This window comes from Manacus candei, unplaced genomic scaffold (genome assembly GCF_025592945.1).
Source record: "Manacus candei isolate 608988 ecotype Guabito, Panama unplaced genomic scaffold, ASM2559294v1 h1tg000065l, whole genome shotgun sequence".
Lineage (NCBI taxonomy): Eukaryota > Metazoa > Chordata > Aves > Passeriformes > Pipridae > Manacus > Manacus candei.
This window is the reverse complement of record NW_026138113.1, coordinates 6,972,043-6,997,168: the sequence shown is the minus strand read 5'-3', so window position 1 is coordinate 6,997,168 and position 25,126 is coordinate 6,972,043. Positions and strand designations below refer to the sequence as shown.

The 25,126-nt window shown below is 40.8% G+C and overlaps 1 protein-coding gene across 1 annotated transcript in view; it reads right to left on the bottom strand.

The window, feature by feature from the left end:
- The window catches only part of SLC6A2 (solute carrier family 6 member 2), a 66,633-nt gene extending 42,031 nt beyond the window's left edge, over positions 1-24,602 (bottom strand). Inside the window, 4 exon segments of the mRNA XM_051805862.1 lie at positions 49-286; positions 4,022-4,153; positions 24,076-24,414; positions 24,417-24,602. Of these exon segments, the coding sequence (XP_051661822.1) occupies positions 49-286; positions 4,022-4,153; positions 24,076-24,414; positions 24,417-24,519 (812 nt within the window). The 5' untranslated portion in view covers positions 24,520-24,602.
- Positions 24,603-25,126: the final 524 nt, after the last annotated feature.

Sequence of the window (25,126 nt, the reverse complement as noted above, 5' to 3'; positions counted from 1 at the left end):
CTTAGACATAGAATTTTGAATAAAAGGCAAAGTCAAGTCAACACTTACTCATAAAATTCAGCTGCAGGAGTGAGCTTGTACTTCGAGTATTTAGTACCATTGCCAAGCACTGATGCATTGAAGAGTTTGGGATCTGTACAGTTTGGACTGTTCCAACTGTTGTCACAGTTTGTCCAGGGGAGCTCAAATGTGAATGACGAGAATAGATAATACAGAGACCAAGCTATGATAACGTTGTAGTAGAAACCCACGTAAAGAGCTATGAGTATCACTGCATAGCCTACACCTAAAGACAAAGGAAAACTAGATTACACATTGTGTTTGACATGCAACAGTATATGCAAACACTGTATTTGTACTCAGCCATACATATATGATTGCAAATTCATTTTAGATCATCACAACAGTAAAAGGAGTTTTTGCCATTTACATACACACATGCAGACACCATGTCCCTGACCTTAAAACAAAAAAATTACAGCAATGAATTTGGAAAATGACTGGGTTTTATCAAATCCACTTGTTTGCCAGAAAAAGAAATCAAGCAATGTCAAAATTTGCCCTTGTACAACTCCATTGCTGATTTGCTTCCAATGCAGAAGATTGCAAGCCCATGTTAGGAGTGAAACTCACTTTATCTTCATGATGTCAGAGACCTTGGCAACTTCTCTTGGAAAAGTAAAGCTTGACACTTAAATGAAGTTTCCCTATGCCTCATGTTCCCACCCTGAACTAGTTTGGAACAGACACCAATCCCTCTCTTGTTTCTTTCCCATCATTACTCTCCAGTTTGGCTTCTATCAGCATGTAACTGTCCAAACCATGCATGAAACAGTCTGTGCTATTCCACTGCGGGTCTCCAGGTGGTTTTTGGGCATGCCAATAATCTTGGTGAATATCACGTTGGGGTTAAACTGTGTATGGACATCCAAACGTTTTTATTATCTCCCTGGGATTACAGAATTCCCAGTGTAAACATTCTCTTTTGATTGTGAACATTTGCTTTGTATTTTTTGTGTATTGCAAAGTGTGTTTGGAGGGATCCTTGAGCAAGAAAGGCCCAGAGTGTGCCTGCTCTCCTCCACTGTCCATTGGAAAATGGACATTTTCCAATGGTTTTGCAGGAGGCTTTGGTATTAATGTTGGAGCAGAACAGAAGTTGGTTGCCAGGATTGTTCAGGAAGCTTTCTTTACCTTGACTGCAATCGTTCTTCCTTTAGTATGTGTGCAGCATTGTTCCCTGACTCCTCCCCCCAAGTTGTATGTATTGCATATAACAGACAGAGAGACTACAGCCATTTTATACATCACTGTATTGTCATAGCACCCAAGTATAAACCTGCACTTCTAATTTTCTCAGTTTTGTTTTTTGGGAGTACTGCATAGGAGGCCTAGCAGTTGGAGATTATTAGGCTTTCATATTTCTTTATAAAGTAAGGAAGTAGTACACACTGTGAGTATTAATCCTTGCTTTAAAATTTGCATAAGGAGCAGATGCTGACCCTGAAGGAGCTGGCAGTTCAAAGACTGCTGTGTGTGCAAAAGTTACTCTTTGCTCTTCAGGAGGCTTTTAATCTGTAAAACAGTTTGCTCTTCCCTAACACGGGAAAAACTGTGAAAGTAAAGATGAAACTGTATTTTCAAATCCTTGATGCTTAAATGAATCTAGTACAGGAACACTAGTGATATATTATGATCAATATAATGGAGAGGAGGGGGGAATCACTCAAGGGGATAATTCTTAAGTATTAAGGTGAATGTTAAAATACAAATAATACAAAAAATATGAATACTATGAATAACATATCTTGAGCTGAAATTGGATGATTGCTGTTTAAAAAAAGCGTTCCTGACATTCCTCCAGTTCAGAAGGGCACTGAGAGATGTTTAATATCAAGATTAAAAATTACTGGATCAAATGTGTCCTAAATGGCACTTCCCTGAAATCTTGAGAATGTTCAGGAATGAATTTGTTGTCCTGTTTCTAGGTTTTCTTAAAAGTAATGCTGCTCCACCCACAGTCTAAAATAAACCCTAGAAAAATGCAGAGATGAAAACAGACTGTGTTACAAAGGTTACAGGATATGTTTTTAATTGCATGTGTTATGATAGCATCTCATTAGAAGTCCTTAGAGTTCATAATAATAATATTCACAGCTAAAATTAGTACTATAGTGCTGTTCATTTAGAGAAGCTGTTATAAATTTGTGTAGCCTGCATACTTTTCCTTTGAGTGAGAGATTTGAGTTATCCCAGAAACAACTCCAAAACATTAGCAGTAAAATGTATTTGCGTGCTATCAGAAGTTTTAGTTAAAACTTTAAAAGTACTGAGTTTATGCTGAGGTGCAGATAAAACTGAATGCTTACTATTTTTGAGAATCAAATAACTTATGCTATTCTATATCCTTGTAATAAGAACCCTTAAAAATGAGCAGCAATGTATGTTTAGTCCACCCTGAAAATGTCAGCTTAAAAACACGAATGGAATGTCAACGAGACTATACATGAAATAAGTTCTATTTTCTTTTCTCATAATCTTTTCAATCCTGAAGTCAACACACAGAGTACCTCTGAGCACAGTGGTATTTGGCTCAAACACTTTGAGATCCTGAAGGTCTCATTTTTGCAGTTCAGTCTTGAAAATCCTCATTGTCATACAAAGGCTCTTCAGATTCCTGAGTGCTGAGATGATTTTTTTTCTCCCATGACGGGATTATATAAGGGCTAGGTAAATCTGTATGAATTAATTTTAAAATTTTGGGGCACCTATTTTATTAGCTTGCTAATTTATTTTTTATGTCTCTGATTTTGCTGTGTGTTTTGAGTTTGACTGGTAAGAAAGAAAACTTTCACTTTTCCTATTCTGTGACACTAGATTGCTTGAAGAGGAAAGCTGTATTTTGAGAAAGAAGACTAACATTTACTCAGTGTAACCTATATCCAAGCAGCAGATCCCTCAAGTTTGGATTGCTATTGTTAAGCTCCTCAGCTTTTGTCAGTCACAGGAGGGACATGATCAGAATTTTAAGGTTCTAAGATCAGCTGAGCTTAACTGGTTTCATTTCAGGTAGCTCTGTGTTGAAAAGGCTTTTGTATAAAATTTTAGATATAATCTGGTATAGATATAAGGAAACTTACATTTTTTTGCTGGTAAGCAATGGTTAAGAAAATTCTTGAGGCTCCTTAACAAACTTGTTTCATGTACAGAACACCTATGGCTTCTTTCACACAGGGAGATCCCTTTATCCCTGATCAATGCCAAACACCCTGATCAGCATCCAAACACCTAACTTGGCTATTTTTAACTTGGAGAGTGAATTTAGCTCAGTGCACAAACAACACTCCACAGCCTTTTATTCAGCAACGCTGGAGAGTTAATCCTAGTGGAAAACACTCAGTAGTAATGTTCAGATTTTACTGAGTGCTTTTCACTGCTAGATTTGAAAACCACTTAACAAAGTCTGTCAGAATCATTGCTCCCATTTCCTAGGCAGGAAAACTGAGGCACAGAGATAGCACAGAGAATCGTGTGATGTTACAAATCTAGTGGCTGAACTACAGTCTTCATGTTGTACTGTTGTAGCCTCTGTGGTGTGCTGACTTCTGCAGAGAATTCTCCATGATCCCTGATTGGAGCAGTGGTTATCTTAGTCAATGGGGAAGACAGGGCTGAACTGACCCCCAGGGGATTCGGTATTTCCAATGTTTGCATTGCCAAACCCCTCCCTCCACCCAGAGATCTTCAGTTCCTCCCACTCCCCAGCGTGCAGGGGAAAGGGAGGACAGGGCTGAACTGCTCCTGCTCATGGCTCTCTGTTGCACTCAGCCAGGTGTCACCCTGAAGATGATTTCTGTGGCTCTTCCCATTTCGTGCTTCATCTGTGATAACATAAGGACTTCTAACTCCATGGATTGGGGAAGGGTCACCAAGTACAATGTTGTCTGTGAAAGCTGAGGGACCTTTACTTTGTTTGTGATCACAGGTGTGTGGCACCCTCACGGTGCTGAGGGACACTTACCTTTGAAAACTGGACAGATTTTCCAGACAGTGGCAGCCCCTTCTCGGTTATACTGTCCCAGTGCTAATTCCATATAGAACAGGGGCATTCCCGCAATGATTAAGAAGAGGATATAGGGAATAAGAAAAGCACCTGGAAAGACATTAAGTAGACACTGTAATCTTTGTATTGATTACATTTTGCTTTCTCTGCTGTTTACATTTACTAGCTAAAGACAAAGCCATTGCCTTGGGGAAGTAGAAAGCAAATATTAGGAAGGAAGAACCCATATTTTCTTGTCCTTTTCCTGTATTTTTTTAAGGTCTCAGAGAAGAACCCCTAAAAGAAGCTGTGGGCCAAAGCTCCTATTTCCCCCTAATGTTTCCCCTCTGCTTTTTGTCTTTAAAGGGGAATAAAGTGTCCCTGAGAACTAGTCCCTAACAAAAGAAAAAATGATGCTGAACACACTTGCACAGCTTAAAGGGAAAGGGATCATGAAAAATTTTTTAAGTTTTTTTAGTGTAGTAAAAAAAGTTCAAAATGGGGTATGGAGCCAGCAACAGAGGAGAAAAATGTGAGTTCCTGCAAGTGCAGCTTAAATCATACTGTGTGAGGTGTCTGCAGGAATCTCTGGCTTTAAAATTAATCACTACTAGTCAATCATATGGAATTTGGACTTCCATGGCATATTTTGGTTTTTGCTGTATTAAATTCCTTTATTCTTATGAAATGGGTCAGACAACCCTCCCTGAAACTATTGTTGTGCTTCTAAAAGTCTGAATAGTTGTTCCTTTACCTTTCGTGTTTGCTTTTCACAGATATTACTGGTGTAAGCTGCCTGACATGACTGTTTAGAAAGGGAATTTTGAGTATATACTGGAGAATAAGAGTGGAAAAACAAATTGCTCTCTTAGTCATAGCACCAATCTACTTCTAAAAGTAACGTGCTGTAACATAATGGTAAGGACAATGTATTCAGCGTTCAGTCATAAGTTTAGTCATTTGAAAGTTAAAATCTTGCAACGAAACAGAGACAAGGTATATCAAGAGGAAGAAACAATAGCTTAAAGCTTCGAGAATGTGTGCTAAAATTGAAATATATTGGTTGTACCCCTTTGGGGGCAAGATTCTTTCTATTTGTGGTGTTTGTATGGAGTATAATATAAATGCAGCCTGCATTTGCATAAGCTACTACAGTAGCAGCAATACATGTTTTAATAATATTTTAGTGTTGTTTGTAAGCTGCTTTCTATGATTGTCATGTTGAACTGTTGTATGTTTGAATATTGTACAGAAAAAACATTTGTATTCAACAAACACCTGATACCCTGCAGCTCTGAGCTCTGTATGTTTCAGTGTTGAAACACACTCAGCAAAATCAGTCTGGGATACCACATTTCGCTTTCACTATATCTAGAATCTGGAAAAGCTATTTTAGGTGCTTTTACTGTCAGATTTCCTGTAAGTGAGCCTTTGAAGTGCAGTCCTTGTCTTCCTTCGACAGCGCCACAGTGTGCGGAGCTGACTCACGAACTCAGATTGTTTTTGGGAGGTATGGAGTTTGCACCGAGTGTTGTTTGATTAATGTCATGAGGCTGTGGAAAACACGATGCCTATTCAGGGACATCTATAATTGAGAAGATTAATCCAGGAGGTGCGTAGTGGACATACCTATTAAATGCTAGTTTAAAATACGTGGTTTTTAAGTATGACTAATAGCAAGATGAACTGTGAAGTGTACTGTACTTAGGCATACTTGCTTAAGCGTCATCTATTTGGCTGCGAGTCATTCCAGGCTTTAGTTAAAGGAGTATTCTTTCTTTTTTTTTCCTTCCCCCGCCCTACCCCCGCAAGGGATTAATAAGGTGTGGTGTAATTTTCATCAAAGAGCACTTATACAGTATGGCAGGGTTTCATAGCTGGGTTACTTTTCAGGTACTAAATGATTGAAGTATTTTGAAATTGAGATAAATACCAAAGTAAGGGTGCTTAGTCACATTAGTTTGAATTAATGTTTTGGAGCCTTCTGGAAACTTCTTGTTTAGCAGCTTCTGATTAGGTAAAAAATACGAAAAAATCAGGTATTTTTGTAAGTATCTTTATATTTGCTCTTATCTTCCTTGCCAATATCCAGGATCAAATTTCACGGTGTTCACTCGACCCTTTCAGAGATTATGTCCCCTTCAAAGAAAAATAAATGATGGTCAAAGTATCATTCAAATTTCCACAAAATAGAATGGTCTGCCAGTGCTTGTAAGCAGCATCTGTGTGAGAGCTGTCACTCTGTGACTGCACAGGGGCTCCATCCTAGGGCTGCTTTGGTACAGTGTCTTGTGAATGAAAGCTGTTGTTTGGAAGGAGACTTCCCGTCCTGGAGGTGTGAACATCTTGTGGACCAGGGAGGAGCCAAACCAGCACCCTGGGGGGGCCTCTTGCTTTAGGTCCACTTGTGTGAATTTGAGCATCCTACCAGACTTCTCTGCAGGAGCAACCTTGCTGTTAATGCCTACCGTGTCTATGAAGGCAAAACGTTAGGAAGGGAGACGTGATGTGATGTCACCTGTGTCACTCCTGCCTGTGCCACCAGCCACAGAGACTGCTGTGCTTTAATTGCATGAACCCAAAGTCAGATTTGTATAGGCCAGACAGCTGAACTCTTGGGAAGCACAGTTTGGCTAAGACATCAGACTAGCTTGCCAAGATCTACCTACCTCAGAGAGCTGAGGGAACACAGTCTGTGGGATTGCTGCTTTGGCAGTAACATGCTGATAGCACTCAAGGGGATTCCACTCCCCCACGGTGTGATGGGTTGGGGCTGAGCACACAGCTGCATCCCACCAGGCAACACTAGTTTCAGCAATCCCTAATGGTCCCTAATTTCCTTTTACGACTAAAAATCTGAAGTAATTAACATCTGTAATGCAGCCCTGGCACAAGGGCCATACTTGATTTGCTGCTGAGTCACAAGCATCTCGAAAGAGCCTTAGACTGTTGTGAACTGCTATGTTTCTCTCTTAACAGATTTCACAAGATCCATATATGTCCCTTTAAAGTACCAGTGTAAACATGGAGCTAAGACAGCCTTGTGTCTTATGCAAAACTAGGTTAGGTCAAGCCCTCAGCTTCTACAAGAACCATCTGTGTGAAACTTCAAGTGGAAACTTAGACAGAATTTTTTTTAAAAACTATTGCATTTAATTAATGAAGGACAAAATACAAGACAGGCTTTGCATTCCTGTGTTCAGTGCCAAAACAACTTCTTAATTGTGGTATACCAGAATCCACATGGAGTGTTTCCTCTCTTTGTACCTAAGCATTCCCAGCATTCTAAGGGGTGAGAAAAAAAAGCTCAAAATGCTCCTCTGAATCCTACTAGGAGGTCTCATCTCACTTTTAAATACCAAAAAAAAAAAAAAGAAGCATTAATTTACTAATGGTTGAAAAAAAGATAATTTAAACAGCTGTGGTTATCCTAAAAGGATTTTGGACGCACAGACAAGAAGCAGGCCAGGACAGGGGTAGTTGAAACAACTTTGAACTTTTTGTGCTCATTAGCCTTCTGCATTTGTTACCATGGTTATTTCTGGTCAAAATGTTATACTGGCAGGGTTGTCTGCTAAAACAACAAACTTGGAGCAAATATTGCAGTATATTTTCCGAAAGGAGAGTTTCCAGTATTTGTGCAGGAAAAATCTAAAAACAGAGGTCTCCCCATTGGTGAATTGGAATACAAGCTAATATCTCTATCTGATCAACAGTACTTGTTGGTTTGTTTTTTTTTTTCATACAGAATAAATAGTACTTCAAACAATATCAACAAACAGTTGATAGTAGTAGTACATCGATAGCAGTTTGTTTGCTTAGACAACAAGGAAAATGGGTGGAAACTGTAATCTGTGCAGAGTCTTGTGAATGAAAAACGAAGTCCCTGAAGTAGAGATCTTAAAATTGAGGTTGTACAAGACCCCCATGGGTAGAAAACTAGGTAATTAGAAAGGAAGGCATTTCTTAGCACATGAACTTTACTCTGGCTCTTCAGCAGACAGGCCACCAAGCTTGCACAGCCCCCAAGGGCACCTCTGAGCCTGCTGCTAATGCCTGGGAAGAAGGGGTGAAACGTCTTAAGACCTTACTGACCTGAGGTTAAAAGCAGTAAGAGTTTGTGTGGTACAGCAAAGAGAAGACAGAGAGACATGATGTGTAACCCCAGGTCAAAGACAAGCTGATGATGTTAACAGCAGCTCGATGATGATGTTGAGCCCAGCCAGCAATAGATTATAGTTGTCAAAAATAACATTTTTCTGCAAAACAGATTGCGTGACATACTATAAAAATTTCAGCAGCACTTTACACATATAAAGTTCTCCAAGTATACAATAAAATCTTCCAACTTTTTTCATGGAAAGTATTTCTGAATCGTAAAACCAGTGGAGCTATACCATGGTGAGTGGCATGTTTCTTCTGAAGACTTTATATTTATCTACTCCCTCCAACAAATTGCTGCTAGATTTGAACCTATTTTTATTACTACTCTCAACTTGGGCTCAGAGCCTTCAGTTTTTTCAGAATTGCAATTTTAACAGCGTTCCTTTCACTCAAAAGAAAGTGAAAACAAATAGTTTCCAGAAATGGTTCAGTGCTGTTGGCTGAGGCCAAGTGAAGCCTGCATTTTTTGTCTTGAGCCATTAACCTGCTACTGCCTCAAAATCACTTGAAGTGACTTGAAGCTCAGTGTATTTATAAGCTGGTCACTGGGTAGTAACAGAAAGGGTTACCCAAGCCCTCCCCATGGAAACCCAGTCATCTCTTTGGCTTTTGTTACAAGAGTCATGAGCTCAAGAAACCCATTAGTAGCTATTCTGAACAAATTAGAGTTAAATATACCCAGCCACTCAGAGCAGCATGATTCATTCACAAATAACACCCAAGTCATTGGCCAAGGTCCTATTTATGTAAATTAATGAAATGATCACATTTACAACAGTGTGTAGCTTAAAGATAATTGCAGGCACCTACAAGAACAGAACCCTGGCCTGTGTTGTTTGATAGGAAATTAAAGAATAAATAAAGAGACATGGTAGGTTTGAGAGAATGTGTTGGGTTGATCCCAGGTGGACAGTGTGGCAGTGGGAGCCCTGGAGCTTTGGAGGGGGTTCCTGCTGCTGACCTTCACAACAACATTCTTACTGCAGCTAGCTTAGGAAAAGAACAATTCCCATCACCTACCATGCATGTGACCATAGAAAGTCCAGAAATTTGCTTTCCAGGTCACAGTGACAGCTTTTGTTTTAAAATCCTGCCTTTATTGCAGAGATACTATTGGAGCTGGCCCCTTTGTTTGCAAATAAATGAGTTTTATCTGTAGTTTGTTAAGTAAATAACTTGGAGTTTGTAACAATGTGACAGCCTAGCTACTAATATTCCTGCCCAAATCCATCTTCTTGATTTTGTGCCTTTTTCTTTTTTAACTGGTTTAAACCTGGCTGGTTTAAACAAGAAATGGGAGAGTAAGTGGAGTCAGCTTGTAGACTACTTCGTTATTTATGACATCCCTATTGCTAATATTCAATAAGACAGGGGTTGTAGGAGTGGTAGCATTCTTTCCTGGAACAGACAACACTGTTGGGAACAAAACAGCAACCTTTCTATTTCACAAGCTCTTCAGAAGGTCCCAGCCAGAGGAGATGAGTAGCACTGGACTGCTGGGTCAGTGTGCAGGTGCCTTGCTGGAGAATGTTCCTGCTTCACAATACACATGACTGACTGGAAGCTTAAGAGATGTTAAATTAAGAGGAAATAATACTATTCTATCATTTTATTAATAGGAATGTTCTATTAGTGGCTTTTTTCCCCCAATCTTGCAATTTTTAGGGGTGACACAAGGATATATTCACCTGCAATTGCATATCAACAAAACCACCCATGTAAGGTGTAGGCTGTACTTCAAATGTACAAAAAGCAAGTGTCTGTCAAAATGTACCCTGATTTATTGGTGGCAGAACATCCATGGCTAAAAATACTTTTCAACAAAGACATTAGAAGGTGTTTTCTGTGAGCTTGTGGATCAATATAAGCAGGTTCTTCTGCATTCCAGCACCAGATCCATAATAACATAACCTCAGGTGATAAATTTTCCTTAAATTGTATGTACTGAAAAGATAGTTTTCTGTGATACACAGAATATAGTCATGTATATGAAATGAAATATTACTTCATCTGCTTTAGCTGCCTCTTAAATGTAGGGAAGTCCGTGCCAGGGAGATTTGGCAACTACAGTTTTACTTTGGTTCAGATACAGATTGTTACTTGTAGTTTTCTCTCTCTTAGAGAACTTGTATGTTCATTTGTGCATTTTTTTTTTTGTTTGTCTTTTTTTTCCCCTCAGTCAGCTGTAAACTAAAATGAATGCTTTCAAAATTCATGGATCAATCTGATTTTGATGCCAGATGGCTTGTTAGATACTTTGATGTAGTTTCCTAATTTTCTAATATACACCAGGGTTTCAGACAGAAAAAAAATACAAACCTGACCTGAAGAGAGAAGACAAATCCTTTAGCTTTTTTTTTATTTTATTTTGTTTCATAGGTTAACGACTTTGCTGCTATAAAACATAATTTAAAAAATTCATTATTTCTAATTTGAAGATATATGACATTTGATTTGTGGCAGTGATTTCCCTGATGAATTAGAATACCCTGAAATACTTTCTATTTCCCTCCTGAGAAGATGCTTAAGTGCTGTAATCAAGTGTTTCAGCCTTTTTTTTATAATCTGTAGAGAATAAGCGAACTAAACTAATTAATTACAGTGTAGTAGTGATACCTGCTGTTCTGTCTGAAATTGCCACCTTGCAGGCAGTTCTTGGTGTAGCATGTTGATGTGTTGGCAGGTCGAAGAGCTACGTAGGCACTTTTGGTACTTACATTAAGTTGTGGTACCCACTTTCTGAGCTGCCCACTTGATGCTTTAGGAATGTTAAGTTTATATATCTGAGATGTTCCTCCACCTTATTAGGAAAGAGCCTGGGATGAATCCTCTGGATTTCAGCTCCTCATTTAGGCCAGTATTAGTCCTTGCTTTGGCCTTTCTACTCTAACATTCTCAGGACTGCCCCTGTGGGAGCTGCTCGCTGTCCTGTGTGCTTTGTACAGGTTGCACAGGGGGGATTTACCCCCCAGTTATGCCCTTTGTGTTGGGTGCCTAATTCGAGGGGATGTGACTGCCCTGGCAGAGCTAATCAGAGCCACAGGAGTAGCTCATGGACACAGCAAGGCAAGGGGTGTGAAACGTGCTTTGTTCTGTACACCTAACAGGGCAATTTCTGGTTCACAACACAACCTCAGATGGAGGGTGTTTCTCTTAAACACTGCTTTTAATTTGCAGGTTGTCAAAGTAAAAAACAGCCCCCAAGTTAAGCACCCTCTGGGGAGGATACAGTACCCATTTTAGGCAGTATGAGATTCATAACCGTGCCAGGGTAAAACAAAGTGCCCAAGACATCTTAAATCAGCTCGAGACAAGTGCCAAGCAGCTTTCAAGAGGATTAATGTGCAAAGCAATAGGAGGTAAATGCCTTGAAATTCTGCTAGAAAAGAATCAAGTATAATAATCTGTGGTACACTTAAAACTTCCTTTACCATCTAATGATTAATCCAATTTTAAATTGCAACTTCAATTTTTGGACTCAATGACTAAAGCAAAACATTCCTTTTCCTTCCAGGCCTTATTAGAGATTTATTTGTAATGGTGTAATACTTTCTGTACTATCACAAAAAGGCAAAATCCTGTATTCTTATCAAAGATTATAGTTGCTGTTGGACTGTGCTAATATTTTGGAAGGGCTGGGCAAGGGTAGCTTCCAAATGGCTGTGGCTTCTTTACTTTGTACCTTTCTATTAGCACTGAACACAAGAATTTCATGAAAACCATCACAGGAGTCCAGGATTCTTCATGGAAAACCTTTCCATTTGGAAAAAGTCTGTATTTGGCATAGGGTAGTGCTGATAATACTCTGTGTGCACTGCAGAGCCATCAGGTGGGGTCTCTGAGAATTTGGGCTTGTGAGCACAAAGTAAAACTTCTCAGTAGCATCCCTGCAGCAGGAGGATTGCAAGAACTACTTCTCTTGATATTCTTTTACTAGAAAGGGCAAACTGAGTCTCTTCTGGACCAGTATGAAACCATAACAGTGCTGCATCAACCTACCTGTACTGGCTAGCAACACCCTTCCTTCATTTTCTGTCCTCCAATTACTCTTCCTCTTCTGTGGGAATTAATCAGACAAGAGTTTTTATTTAAGTCTGAAACTTGAGCTCTATGTTTGCTCTTAGAGGGCTATTTTCCTAATAGGCTTCAAGCAACGAAGTAAATTTTCCCCTCAGTCCAAGCTGTCCAGTACATGCTTTATCACTGCCATTCTGCACAGGGCCTCCTAGCTTGAAATGCCATGGAAGAATGTGAAAATGACCTCAGGGCCCATCACAGCTCACTGCCAAGATGAAGCAGAGCTATTAACAATTTGAAGCAAAATCCTTCTTGTTTCATCCCAGTGCAAGCTTTTGCTAGGGCAGATTGCTGGGCAACTTTGTTCACTGATTACTCAGACCTTATGATAAATCAGTGTGGCTGAGCTTGGTGTTTGCAACTTGTCACACAGTAATATTTTTTTTTGTATTTCTAAACAGCTTTAAACACATAATACATCATGTCTGTAAAACAGTATTTAGAAAGAAAAATGTAGGCGATCTTGAAGATCTCCAAATCTCTTACTTCAAAGTTAGAGACAGTGACTTTGTCATCAGCCTCCGTATGAGACCATGAAGGATTAACTGACTGTTTAGGAATAGCCTGGTAACTGTTTTCTGTCTCTTTCTTTTAGAGTAGAGTCAAGAAAGAATAACTGATGCCAGCTGTACTCCTACAACCACCAATTTCAAAAGCTCAAAACCTATGGAATAGGCCCCAGAATACTTTAAAGTGTATGATCTTCTAGTCCAATCCTTTTATTTACCTGCTGGCTTTTAGTCTTGAATTTACTTTGTACTTTCCCAGGTTTTCTCTTTAGCCTTGAAAGCTAGAAAGAGTCTTGCCTAATCATTTCTCCCTATGAAACTATGAGAGTAAAAGGCACTTCTTAAAATAGTATTTTCTTTTATTGCTTGAGCCCGACATAGGAGAATGCTGAGGTCACAGTCTAACTCTCACAGAGTAAATCCATTTTGTGTAATAATGACCATCATCTATGTAATCCTGACAGTTTGCTTTTTAGGGAAAGTACTGAGCAATTGTACTGAGTGAAGATCAGTTATTCCTCAGTAGAAGTTTTCTATATCAGTTTAGTCTGAACAGTTTTTTTTATTACTTTACTCTGTTTTTCTTCTCACATAATTCTTAGTCTGGAAATTCTGTCTACTTAGGAGTCCTTAAAAGAGAGACGTCTGTTATTTGGGTTTAAATCCTGGCCCTGGTGACGTCAATGGAAAAAAATCACCCACTGACTTCAGCTGGGTCAGGATTTCTCCCATGTGGTTTACAAATCTATTGATTTTAACTAAGGCTGTAGAGCCATACATAAATGAGAAACAAACTGCAGACAAGGAGCAAAATGATCAAACTCTTCCCCAAAATAATGTCCTGGACTGTCTTTGATCTCACCAACACCAACCTCGTAATCTCATTGACACATCTGCATTTCTCTTTAGAAAGGAGACAAAGCACAGCACAAGCTATTCCTTAGTTTTGTGATAAACTGTAGAAAGAAGATACCTGTGTACAGCTGTAATCACCCCTCAGCTGAGGGCATGAGCTCTTGAGCTTTCTTCTAGCATCAGTCTTACTGGCCACCAGTAGACAGACACAGTCCTGCATTCTGACGAACAGTCACATAGCAAAGATATTTTTGAGTAGCTTCTAAGCTATGAACTCGATGTTTTGGTAACATTTGGCATTGAACTTTCTAATATTATAGTAAGCCCAATATACTTAATTGTGAAATTATTGTGTTGTGAAATAATGATGCTCTGCCAAGAAGAGAAGATGCTGAGACCTGCTGGAAATGATACCACCTGTATCATTCCTTGGGGGAAGAGAACATATTGCCATTTTAATGTTGCACTCATTTTAAAAAGGTGTGTTCAGGGGGTAACACCTTGTTATCAAAGGATTGTCTCCTTGCTGTCATTGTGGTCATGCTGACAAGTGAGGTCCTTGGTGTGAATTAGGCACCACTAAAAGCTGCCACTCCTGTAATATCCTATTAGAAGAAATGAAGCAGGAAATGCAAGAAGGGTCTCTTTGGGAATTATCATTGCTATTAAGGGACAGCTCTGTATTTGTCATGAGCCACCCTGTCAGGTCCTCCAGAAATTCTTTTTATTTTTCTATAAATGCAGTAGGTTGCTGTGACATTAATTATCAGGTTAGGATCTCCCAAGATCTATAAGGATCTACTGCTCCACCTTGTGGTCTGAATAACGTTTTCCGTTACTGTACACGGTAGAGAGGTGTGCCAGAAAAAGTCCAGCCTCTTCCCCTTTTTTTTATTTAACTGGAGTTTGACTAGAATTAGCATCTTTCTTTTTCCCTGAGATACGGATCTTAAGGGCAAGTAACTAGCTGTCACCTTTGGCATGCTTCAGGATAGACATTGCAGGAGGTCTTTCATTACAGAAGAGAAAAGGAGAAAGAGAAATAAAAGTTAAATCACTGAAGAGTGCTCTACACACTCACACAGTTCAGGAGGTGCAGAATAAATTAAAAATAGCTAGCAAAAAATAAGACGCGCAATTCTCAGCTGCTTTTTTCAGTATGTGCACGGGGCCCAAGGAAACGGCTTGTTTGGATGGTCAGGGATGCAGGCAGAGAGGGTGCATCCTTCCATGCTGCCTATGGGCCAGAAAATCAGCTCATTCCCACAGTTCTGCCATCTTCAGTAAAGATGAAGTCTGTGCAATTGCCCAGCCACAATCCCTCCTCTACATCAGTGACACAAATGCTGTTTCTCAGACTAGCAAGATGTGGCACCCAGTGCTTGGAAATCATGCAATAATTTTCTCCAGCTCTGAAATAAAGGCTGTAAAGCAGTAATACCCTTCTGCTGTTGAAATCACAACTCCTGTGTCCTTCAGAGGGGTGAGACCAAACCAGTACTGTTCTTCAATGCTGGGTTTGTTCCAGGGAAGCAGCATTATAACAAAGCATTCCAAGAAAGGCTTTATGTTTGTGTAGTCTAACACCACTGGTCTGGGAGTGTTGGATCCTATTTTGGACACTTAAATTAACATATATTCTTAGACAATTATAAAAGCCAAACAATAGAAACCAGTTAATACCTACATTAAGAGCACAGCTTCTGCAATCACTTGTGCTTTTGGAAGTGAGTGGTTGTGTTCCTAAAGCCTTAAGGAGTAGGAGAACTAGAAAAATTACCATCTTCTATAAAAAGAGTTATTGTATAATAAGGGCAACTTGTCTTACTACATACCAGCAATCAGAACACTCGTCGTAAAAAAACATTTATGGACTGGCAACAGACAACTGCCTGCCCAATCCTGCCTGTGTTTTGTTTAGTAATATGTTATCACGGAATTCCATGCACTGGAAAGTTGGTAGTGTGCTTTGGATGAATGTGAGTGTGAAGAAGCATGTGGCTTACGTAGCCAGACCTCCCTGCTGATAGTTTCTGCTTCTGAATGGAAGACCCTGGTTCCCACAGTGCTGTACTGTGCTGTCACCTTTGTCATGCTTCAGGAGAGATTGCAAAACTTGTTTAGATATAGAATAGGGGAAAGGAGAAGGAATAAAACAAAGGATAGCTTTGACAAGTAGTTAAGAGGTTCTTTCCTATAGTTTTCTTGAAGAATATGTTGCAAGGCAAGGAACTTAACTGTTTCCCTTCCATTCCTCCCATCTCCTTTCCCCTTTTTATCGATTAAAGGTTTCAAAACCTTTAAAATTAAGTATGTGGAATCTATATAGAAGTTAAGATGCTGAATTATGCTACAGTTATGTCTCCAGAATTTCCATGAGAATGGGGATTATTCAGCAGTACTGAGGATCCAGGCACTTCTGGTGCTGATTTGCTGAAGGACTCAGATATCCATCTTTATGACATTCAAAATTTGACTTTCTAAAGTCTTCCTCTGAAACTATTCTGACTTGGCACCAGTATATCAGGTCTGCACAATCAGGATGAAATCTTGCCATCAGAGGTTCAAGACTTAACTTGAAGGCAGAGAGAAGGAAAGGGAAGATAAAGGGATTATAGTTGGAGAAAGGAATTACAGGTTGTCAAGACATGGGTAATAGGCTACTGACACGAATCCTTTGTCTTCAAATGCCCTGAGGAAGGAAAACTGAAAGTTTATAATCAGTGTGATGTTCCTGGATTCTTTACATACTCTTCACTGAGACTGGATTGGGACAGTGGACTTGTCCTGAATACAACTTATTTCTTTTACAACTTTAATGATGATAATAATAATAACAACAGCAATAATATTTTTTTTTCTTGTTGTCACATTCCAAGTCAAGAAGCTGAGATTCAGTTGTGAGATTCCAGGGACCTAGGTGCTTGGACCTAGGGACCTTCAAGGACCCTTCCAACCCAAATCATTCTATGATTCTGCATGTACATAGAGAATGGGAAGTACTAAGAGCGAGGTAGTAGTGAAAGACCTGGAAATGTTTTACAAAGACACACCATTCAAATTTGTCTCCCACCTTCTGAATTACAATATTTTAATATAAGTATGTCTCCAAGTACAGAATTTATTTTGTTATGGTTTATTATTTTGTAGTACTGCTCAGAGCAGTTAGGTACAAAATCATCTAATAACTACATCTAATAATGACAATGCATGTAAATGCTATGGAGTTTACATGGCAAATTGATATCAGACACTCATACTACAGTTCTTAACTATTTAATCAATTGGTTAACCTGGGACAAAGGCTTTACAACTGGGAGTTGCTGATTTGCTTGCCATTAGACATAGCAAAAATGAAGCCATGAGCTATTTGTTGTTGCTCCTCAGAATTGCTCAAAATTCTTTAAGTCATTCATTTCCATTTTAATTCACAGCAAGAATTTCAGTAATTTATGGAGTGGTTTTAATCATCATTTCCCTCACAGCATATCTAAACACTCACTAAAGCTGTATGTTCCCTCTGATCTTACGTGTAAATAGTTGTATTAACATTCTGTTTCATATTTCTGTTCTAACTATGGGGAGGAAGTATTGGCCTTGAAAATAACATCTTTAGACTGCTGGAGCTGTATTCACATATTCACTGAACTGACAGACAGATTTGTGGTATTTTGCCAAAAGATGAAAGGGAAATTCTGCCCCAAAACCCTATAGACCATGTCTCAGTCTCTTTAGAGATATTTTGGTTTCTTTAGTAAAGAAGAGCTGTTGGCTGCTACACTCCTAATGTGGCCTTTCTATTTTCCATGCTCCCAGCAAATTTAATAAAGAGCTTAAGAAGATGTGAGTGAGAAAGCAGACTAGAAGCACATGAAACTTAAGTGCCTGCTATTTTAGCTTGAATGAGTATCCAAAACCAGAATCCCCAGCCAAACCGTAAGAAATTCCTGTATTTGTTTTAATAGGAGTTAATGTGAGCGTTGAAGGCTTCCTAATGGGACTTTCAAAATTTACTTGTGCAGGAATGGCTTTCTAGGGATATTTCACTACTTCAGTTCCTCTAAAGAATTGAGAAGGGCATACAGGAGTGAAGAGGGGTTAGGGAGGGAGGAGAAGGATGGGAAGACCGTTAGCAGAGATTTTAAATTTCCAAACAACAGACTTAGGTTCACTGTTTGATGTCTTTTCTGCCTTTTAGTTTAGAATAAAGTGCTTCAAGTGGTAATTAAAATGTGCATCCACTGTACTTAGGAAGAGGTATCTTTACTTTTGTCAGAACAGCTCATTTGGATCACATCAGCTCTTTTATTGACAGGAAAGCTGGAAAACAAGCATCCCTTAAATCAGTTCTGAATACTTGCCCTGCCTCAGTCACAGGATGGTCATCTTAAGGTGTAACATCTTGTCTAGAACCTTTCTATGCTGGTGTATCTCTAGAACCTTTGTAAAATTGTCAATATAAGGCTGCTGGAATTGTTCAGGGACACATAACTTCTGCTCAGCCAGGTATTTAGCTGATAGTCTATACAGTGTGACAATTATCCACTATTTCATGGTATCATACCTCAGAGTCAGAAAGAAGAATTTCAGAATTGATGAAAGATTTGGGAGAGAAAGATTCAGTTCTTCCTTCTCAGCTATCCTTTGTTTCATATGTAGTTGGTGTGTGACACAGTAGCTTATAAACCTGCAGACATTACTGTTTTGGAGATTTATTTGGTGGAACCAATAAGACACATAGAGCAGAACAGGGAATTTCAGAGAAGCAACTGGCATGAGAACTCCAGTGCTGATGAGCCTTGGTGAGTCTGTGCTTTGTGTGCACCAGGTGATTAGTGGTTGATCAAGGAAAGGAAAGAGAATAGATGAAGTGGGAAAGGGAAGAGGGCAAGTGTGAACTGGCCACTGAATCTGGCCCTGGGGAAGGAGGTACTGCTGCCCCACACAACTGAGCACTGTCCACAATGCCACAGGATGCCTGGGAACCCAGAGCTCATGGCCACTCTGAGGAGATCAGCATAACCGTTTAACCTATCCGAGGTCACTGGTTTGATGTGCTAATGGGAATTGAAACCCCCTTATTAGGAAATCAAGATCTCTAGATTTGCATCTAAGCTTTGATTGACTGATGAGTCAAACTCTTGGCGTAGGCTTTGCAGTGAGATTACTTCAAAGTTGATTTATTATTATTATCATCATCAATGCTATTTTGGAATATAAACTCCGATATTACAAGGAAAAGGTCATCCACCTTCAAACTGCAAAGTGCCAGGTTATTTTCTTTCCCAAAATAATGGTTAAATTTGGTGGCAGACACTTGGCAAAACAGAGGAGGCAGAATGCAATAGAAAGACAAGGTGCTCTGGTCAGCACCACAGCTTTTGGTGAAGCAGTGCAGTAACCAGGGTCCCACCTCTGTGGGAGGCAATGGCTTCACTGATATTGTTCTCAGTGCATAACAGCTCTTGGCTCCTGACTTTGTGCTGGCCCTATTTGGGAATATTCAAATTTGTTTTTATGCTGCCTTTGATATCTGCTGTGGATTGATCAGTCCTGCATTACAGTTTATGAACATGGGAATAGGAAAGGGATCATCAGAATAAATTGTAAGATACTTCTTAAGTGTATTGATTGCTGGCAAACAATAGCAAACATTTTCTTCTGGAAATACCGTTGTCTAAAAACACTTAAAAATAATGCTGCAGAGGAGATTAAAAGTGTGTATTATGATAGAATACTGTTAAAATATTTATCTGTAGCTATTCTTAAATTCATTAAAAACTTAATCTGATTCTTATGATACAGTAAGTCTCCAGTGACTAATCCAACAATTACATGCTTCCTAATGAGTAGTCTGAACATCACTGACCTTGCAAATCCTTTGGCTCACAAAAAAGTACTTTATGTTGGTAAATTCTTTTTCCTCAAATTTAAGTGGGAAATATCAATTTTGCCTATGACTATGCAGGAAAAGGAAACAAAAATGAACATTAATACTGAAAGTATCTTGTACAAAAACTACAATAGCTCTGTTAACTAAGACTGAGCATCATCCTCCCCCACTGTGAGCACATCAGTTAATAATAGTAGGCATTACTCAACTTCATTTGGCATCAGTAAAATTTAAGATGTAATCCAAATATCAGGTTAAATCTTTCCCTAATTTGATGAGACTATAGCTTTAATAGTAGTCCTATCCTTTAATTCACCATAACCTCTTACATAGTCAGAGAGCAATTAAAAGGTTGGATGTGTTATAAAGCATTCTTTTTAATATACTGATGTTGATCACTTACAGAGAGAGCTATACAGCTAAGGAGTCTCTTTTTTTTAGAAAAAAAGAAAAATGTGCTTTTGCCAGAAATGAGTTATAATGAGGGTACAGCAGCTGTGAGCCTAGCCAATAGAAATGACCATAGTTGCTGATTTCTCCAGTGATGTGCCCTGCTCCTTGAAACTCTCACAAATGCACTGTACAAAAAGTATTCGATTTGCTGCCAACAAGTGCTTTTCCTTGGTGCTGTGAGAAGCAGTCCAATACATGTAAGTCATGGTGTTCGTTGATCAGCCAGACTGACAAGGTGATGCTTGAGAATTCCCTCTTTTGGAGTGTTGTCTGATCTGCTTCATGGGAGCTTGCAGATTTCTCCCATCTCTACAGAGCCTCCCTGTCACCTGATAAATACTTTAGAGCACATAGTGGACTTATCCTTCTTCCAAGAAGTTGGTGAGTGCAAGATCTCATCTAGTCTGTTCACATTAAACTGTCCTGTAAGGTTTCTGTGCCTGTTTCATATTACAACACAGCCACTGGATCTGTCTCTGCCCTTGTAAGGCAGGCAAGTCCCGTAAAAAGTAGGTAAGAGAGATAAAAAATTAAATGCTTTTTAGATCTTACTAGAGATTGGGGATTTTTTTTTTTTAATAACAGAAGAACGATTCCAAAAATTCCAGTTGTTCACAGAAGGGTTACATTCTGCCATCTATCCTTGTGCAGAAGTCCCATTGGGGTCTCTCAGCAGGCTACTCCCAAAACACAGATGTTTCTGGCTATTCATTCAGTGTTTTAATTCTGCTGGATGCTTCTTACTCTCCAGCTTTTTGTTACTGGAAGCTTTTTAAAATATAAATGTTTCTTTTTGTTGACAGTGCTGTCTGCAAAGTTATCTAACATAAAAGGTCTGTATAGCAGCCACTGGGGGGTGTGAAACTCACTGAAGTAAACTTTTTTGTATAAGTGGAACTTCCAGATCTAACCCAAAAGCCTCTATGTCTGGTTTTTTTTCTATGAACTTTCCCTAGAGTTTGCTAAAGAAAGAAACTCAAGGACTTGCCTAGTAAAAAAAAGAGGGTGTAAATGTATCCATGTCCTTGTAAAATTCAGCTTTGAATTAGGGAATACAGTGTGTATTTATACTTTCCTTCTGAGTTCTTGTAAGTTCTCATGCCTTATTGAGAGTCACCTATTTTTATAAGCATCGAAAGGCCCTTAATGTGTGTGCAGGCATCTTAAATTAATCACAGCCAACCTTGGGAACATAGCAGTCCATATGTCACCCACCTCACTTTTTTCATACGTAAAGGGAGATGCCATTTTCCACCACTTCCATGTGTTTGACATTGTTTTTTGACTTCTAGGAACATCTGTAGAACCCCTGTGAGTGTAGCTTTTGGTAGGGTTACAGAATTTCTTTTAGATAGCACAACCTATGCTGACCTGGGATTTAGGGCATTGCAACACACTTCCATTTCACTGCCTATTTTGTATCAATCTGTTGAAGATATACAAGTTCATAACCCGCAATTGACTGTCTGAAGTCAGCTCTAGTTAAATCCCTGAGGCTGAGTAATTGCTGAGGCTTTCAGAATAAAAAGAAACTGAGGGAGGAAGAGGAAAGGAAACCCTTTACCTTCCACTGATTTACTTTATACATACCATCCAATTCAAGTTTAATCTGTTGTGTTGGTTTTTCCTGTATCTAGTAGTGCCTTATAAATATCAAAAGACAAACTGTAATCCTATTATGAGCATCTTGTAAATTTTTTTTTTTAAGGGTAAGTCTGGAACATGCTATACAAGTACAGAAACACCTTCTGAATTCATCCTTTTAGTTTACTCAACAGTCCAGAAAAACTACAAAGACAATGAAATTAAATTTTCTCCATGTCTATATCCATGTACCTTTATTACATCTTCAGTATGGGGATACATAGCAATTACATGGAACCCATTGTATCATCCTTTTGAGGCAGCAAAAGTTAGGCTAGTGCTAGAAAGGTTCCCTCCTGCAATAGTACTGTGGGGAAAATAAATAAATAAATAAATAAATGTGTGTTTATATATATATATCTATCTAAGAATATCAGTCATTTATGACTGGAAAGATATCAAAATAATCCAGTGATATTCCACAGCTCTGCCCATTGCCTGATGATCTATGGTCTTGAAGGAAAATTTACTCATAAAGCAAACAAGTTCCCAAACCCAGTTTGAAAGAATGAAGGGGACTGAGTTGGCTTGAAATTCAGTAAAGTACTTTTAGAGCCTGAATATCCTACAAGAGTTCTATTAACCAAAACTGATGTCTATGTCCAACATGAGAGGCAACGGATGGAAAATTTTTAAGACACCACAGTGTTTGATCTCTGTAGCCATAAACAGTTCTCAGTCATTCTATAGACTCTGATAGCACAGGGCCTCTCTACCTTTGCTTGTAAGGGTCCAATTTTACTTTGATATTGAAGAATTGGTGCAAACTTTTCACTGAAAGGTGCCTCTTGTAGCTGTATCAGCTTTCTCTCCACTGCCCTTTGGAAGTCTTTGAATCAGAAGGTGCTAAGGAAAACTCAGGTTTCTCTAGCTGAAATGACACAGAATAATACACAGCGACCAAACAAAATGCAAGGGACTTGCAGACTGTTACTTCCTGAGCCTGAGCTGGCAATAAATTATAAAGGAAGCAGGTTAAGAAACTTAGTGACCCAAGAGACAACAGAAAAGAGGTCAGGCACTCTGGGTGTCACCTTGGGCAATGTGAGATAGGGGAATATATCTGTTTTCCTAAAAATTGCCAGATGACCTGGAGATCTGGAAATGGTGCATATATACTGAGTGGTATGAATGATGCTGCTGCCACACCTGCACCTGACACTGTGGAAACCTGCTGGGTTCATGATGCATTGTGCTGCTACAGTGTGAGTGGCTAGAACTATTTTTGGACATAACGAAATAAGGATGGAGGTTATTTTTCTCCACTAACTACTTTCTTCAGCCTGTCTGAGTGGTGAGCAGAGAGATTTTCTGACTCCTCTCAGAAGTTTTGGAGGTTCCAAACTTGACTGAGTGTTTCAGTAGCACTAGTAACCTGTTAAGGATAATTCCATGTTATTTGATAGGGATTTTCCCATCCATCCTGCATTCCTATTTTCACAGGAAGCAAGTATTTTATGCCACAAGTGACCCATTAGCCTTTATCACCAGGCAACCACGTTATCACTATATACATACATAACTATCTCACAGAACGTGCTTTCTATCTATCAGTTCTTCTATCTGCATCATTCACCGTTCACACAAACAGTCCTCCATCTGCCAGGCAGGGTCTGTTCTTCCTATGTGTGATTTGAAAGCACCCCAGGCACCTGCCCGGCTTGCAGATGGTGTTACTCCATCACAGTCTGGAGTCATCACTGACAACACAGCGTATTTCAGGGAGATGAAAGGGGCTGATGAGTTAAGGTCTTACTGAAGACAATCTGAGCCAACCGTAGTTGTTGCGTGTAATTTTTTTGTTGTTGTCATTGCCAAACTGTGCAGGAGGTGAGGTTTTGTTTGTAACAAGTCTCCTATCTACTTGGGAGAGGGGGAGAACACCCACGCTGCAGAACGGAGGGCAGAAATCCCGATTCCACGTTAAAACTACCCCCACAAAACCGTTCAGTGGTCCGGCGCTAGCTCTTCTAGATGCTGTTTTTCTGCTTGAGTGTTTTTGGTTTGGGTCTTTTTTTTTTTTAGTTTTTTCTTTCCCCTTTTGGTGCTATTTTTTGCGAACGAAAAAAAAAAAGTGTTAACAGGCTGAAGAGGCACCAGAAGGGAAATTACGCCCGTGCTCGAAACTAAGTTAAACTTCGAGGGGTGTGCGAGCAATCCTTCCCGCGAGTGGGGGGGTCGAGCGGCGCCCCGAGCGCTCCCGGGGCCGGGGCCGCGGCGGGTCCCCCCGGCCGGGAGGCGAAGGGAGGAGCGGGGGAGCGCCGGGGCAGTGCCGCCGCTCCTCCCTGCGCCCTCCGGCACCGCGCCCGGGCACCGCGGGGTGTGAGCCTCGGCTTTCTCCCAGAAACTCCGGGGAGAAGAGAGGGGGATGCTGCCCTTGCGGCGGTGCGGGGTGTGGGGGACGGGGGAAAAGAAGACCTCGCAAGCGGTGCTCTTACCCCCTCCATTTTTGTAGCAGAGGTATGGGAATCGCCAGACGTTGGCCAGGTCCACGGCGAAGCCGATGACGGAGAGGAGGAAGTCGATTTTCTTGCCCCAGGTCTCCCTGTCCTGGGCGCCGTAGCGCGGCGCGGGGGCGGCGGGCAGGAGGCTGCTGCTGGTGTACTGCACCCCGTTGTGCTCCTTCACCAGGATCAGCTCCACGTCCTTCTTCGGGGGCGGCGGCCCCGCGCGGTCCGGCAGGGGGGCCACCACCGACACTTTGCGCTCGGGCTGGACCTGTTTGTTCATCCTCGTCTTAAACATCCAGGGAGAGAGAGAGCGGGGCTGAGGAGGGGGCGCGGGCGCAGATAACGGAAGTGCCTTCCCGCTGGAGGCGACTCCGCGCTCAGCCCGGCGGTGTCAGCGCGGCGGGAGCGAGGCACGGCCGTAATAAGAGCCATGCAAATGAGGCGGGAGAGGGGGGACCGGGGCGCCCCCGGGGAGCGGGGCTGCCCGCGCCCTTCCTCCGCCGGGGAGCGGCGGAGCCGCGCCCGCACCTGGGGCGGCACCGGCGGCTCCCGACCCCGCACCGGCCGGCGGCTCCCCCCGAGCCGGACGGTTCGGGTTCGTCCTGCCGCTGGCTGCGGAGTGGCTCCTTCCCGCCGGCCAAAACGCGCATCCCCGGGCGGGCAAGCTGGAAGTGCCGCTAGCAGGCAACAGGTAGAGCCTGTTTGGATCGCCCGCTTCCCTCCTTTGGCGGCTGAGCTACGCTACAGCGGCTCTGCCCTGTCCGCTAGAGTGGCTTTAGCTAAACAGTAGAATTTGGCTTTTGGTATCGGAACGCGGTAGGGTGCAGGCTGAATAGCAGAGCCGGACTCTGCTAATGCTCCTATGCTAGGACTGATGGATGGCCAGCTTTTTCTGTCATGGCAAGCGTGAGGCTGGTAGAATTCAGTTGTCAGGTTGAGGTATTTGTAGGGCATTAACTATTTGCCGCTATTTCAAATGGAATGTGAGTCTTTTACATGTAAACAATTATCTGGCAGAGCAGTGATTGGTGCCAAAAGT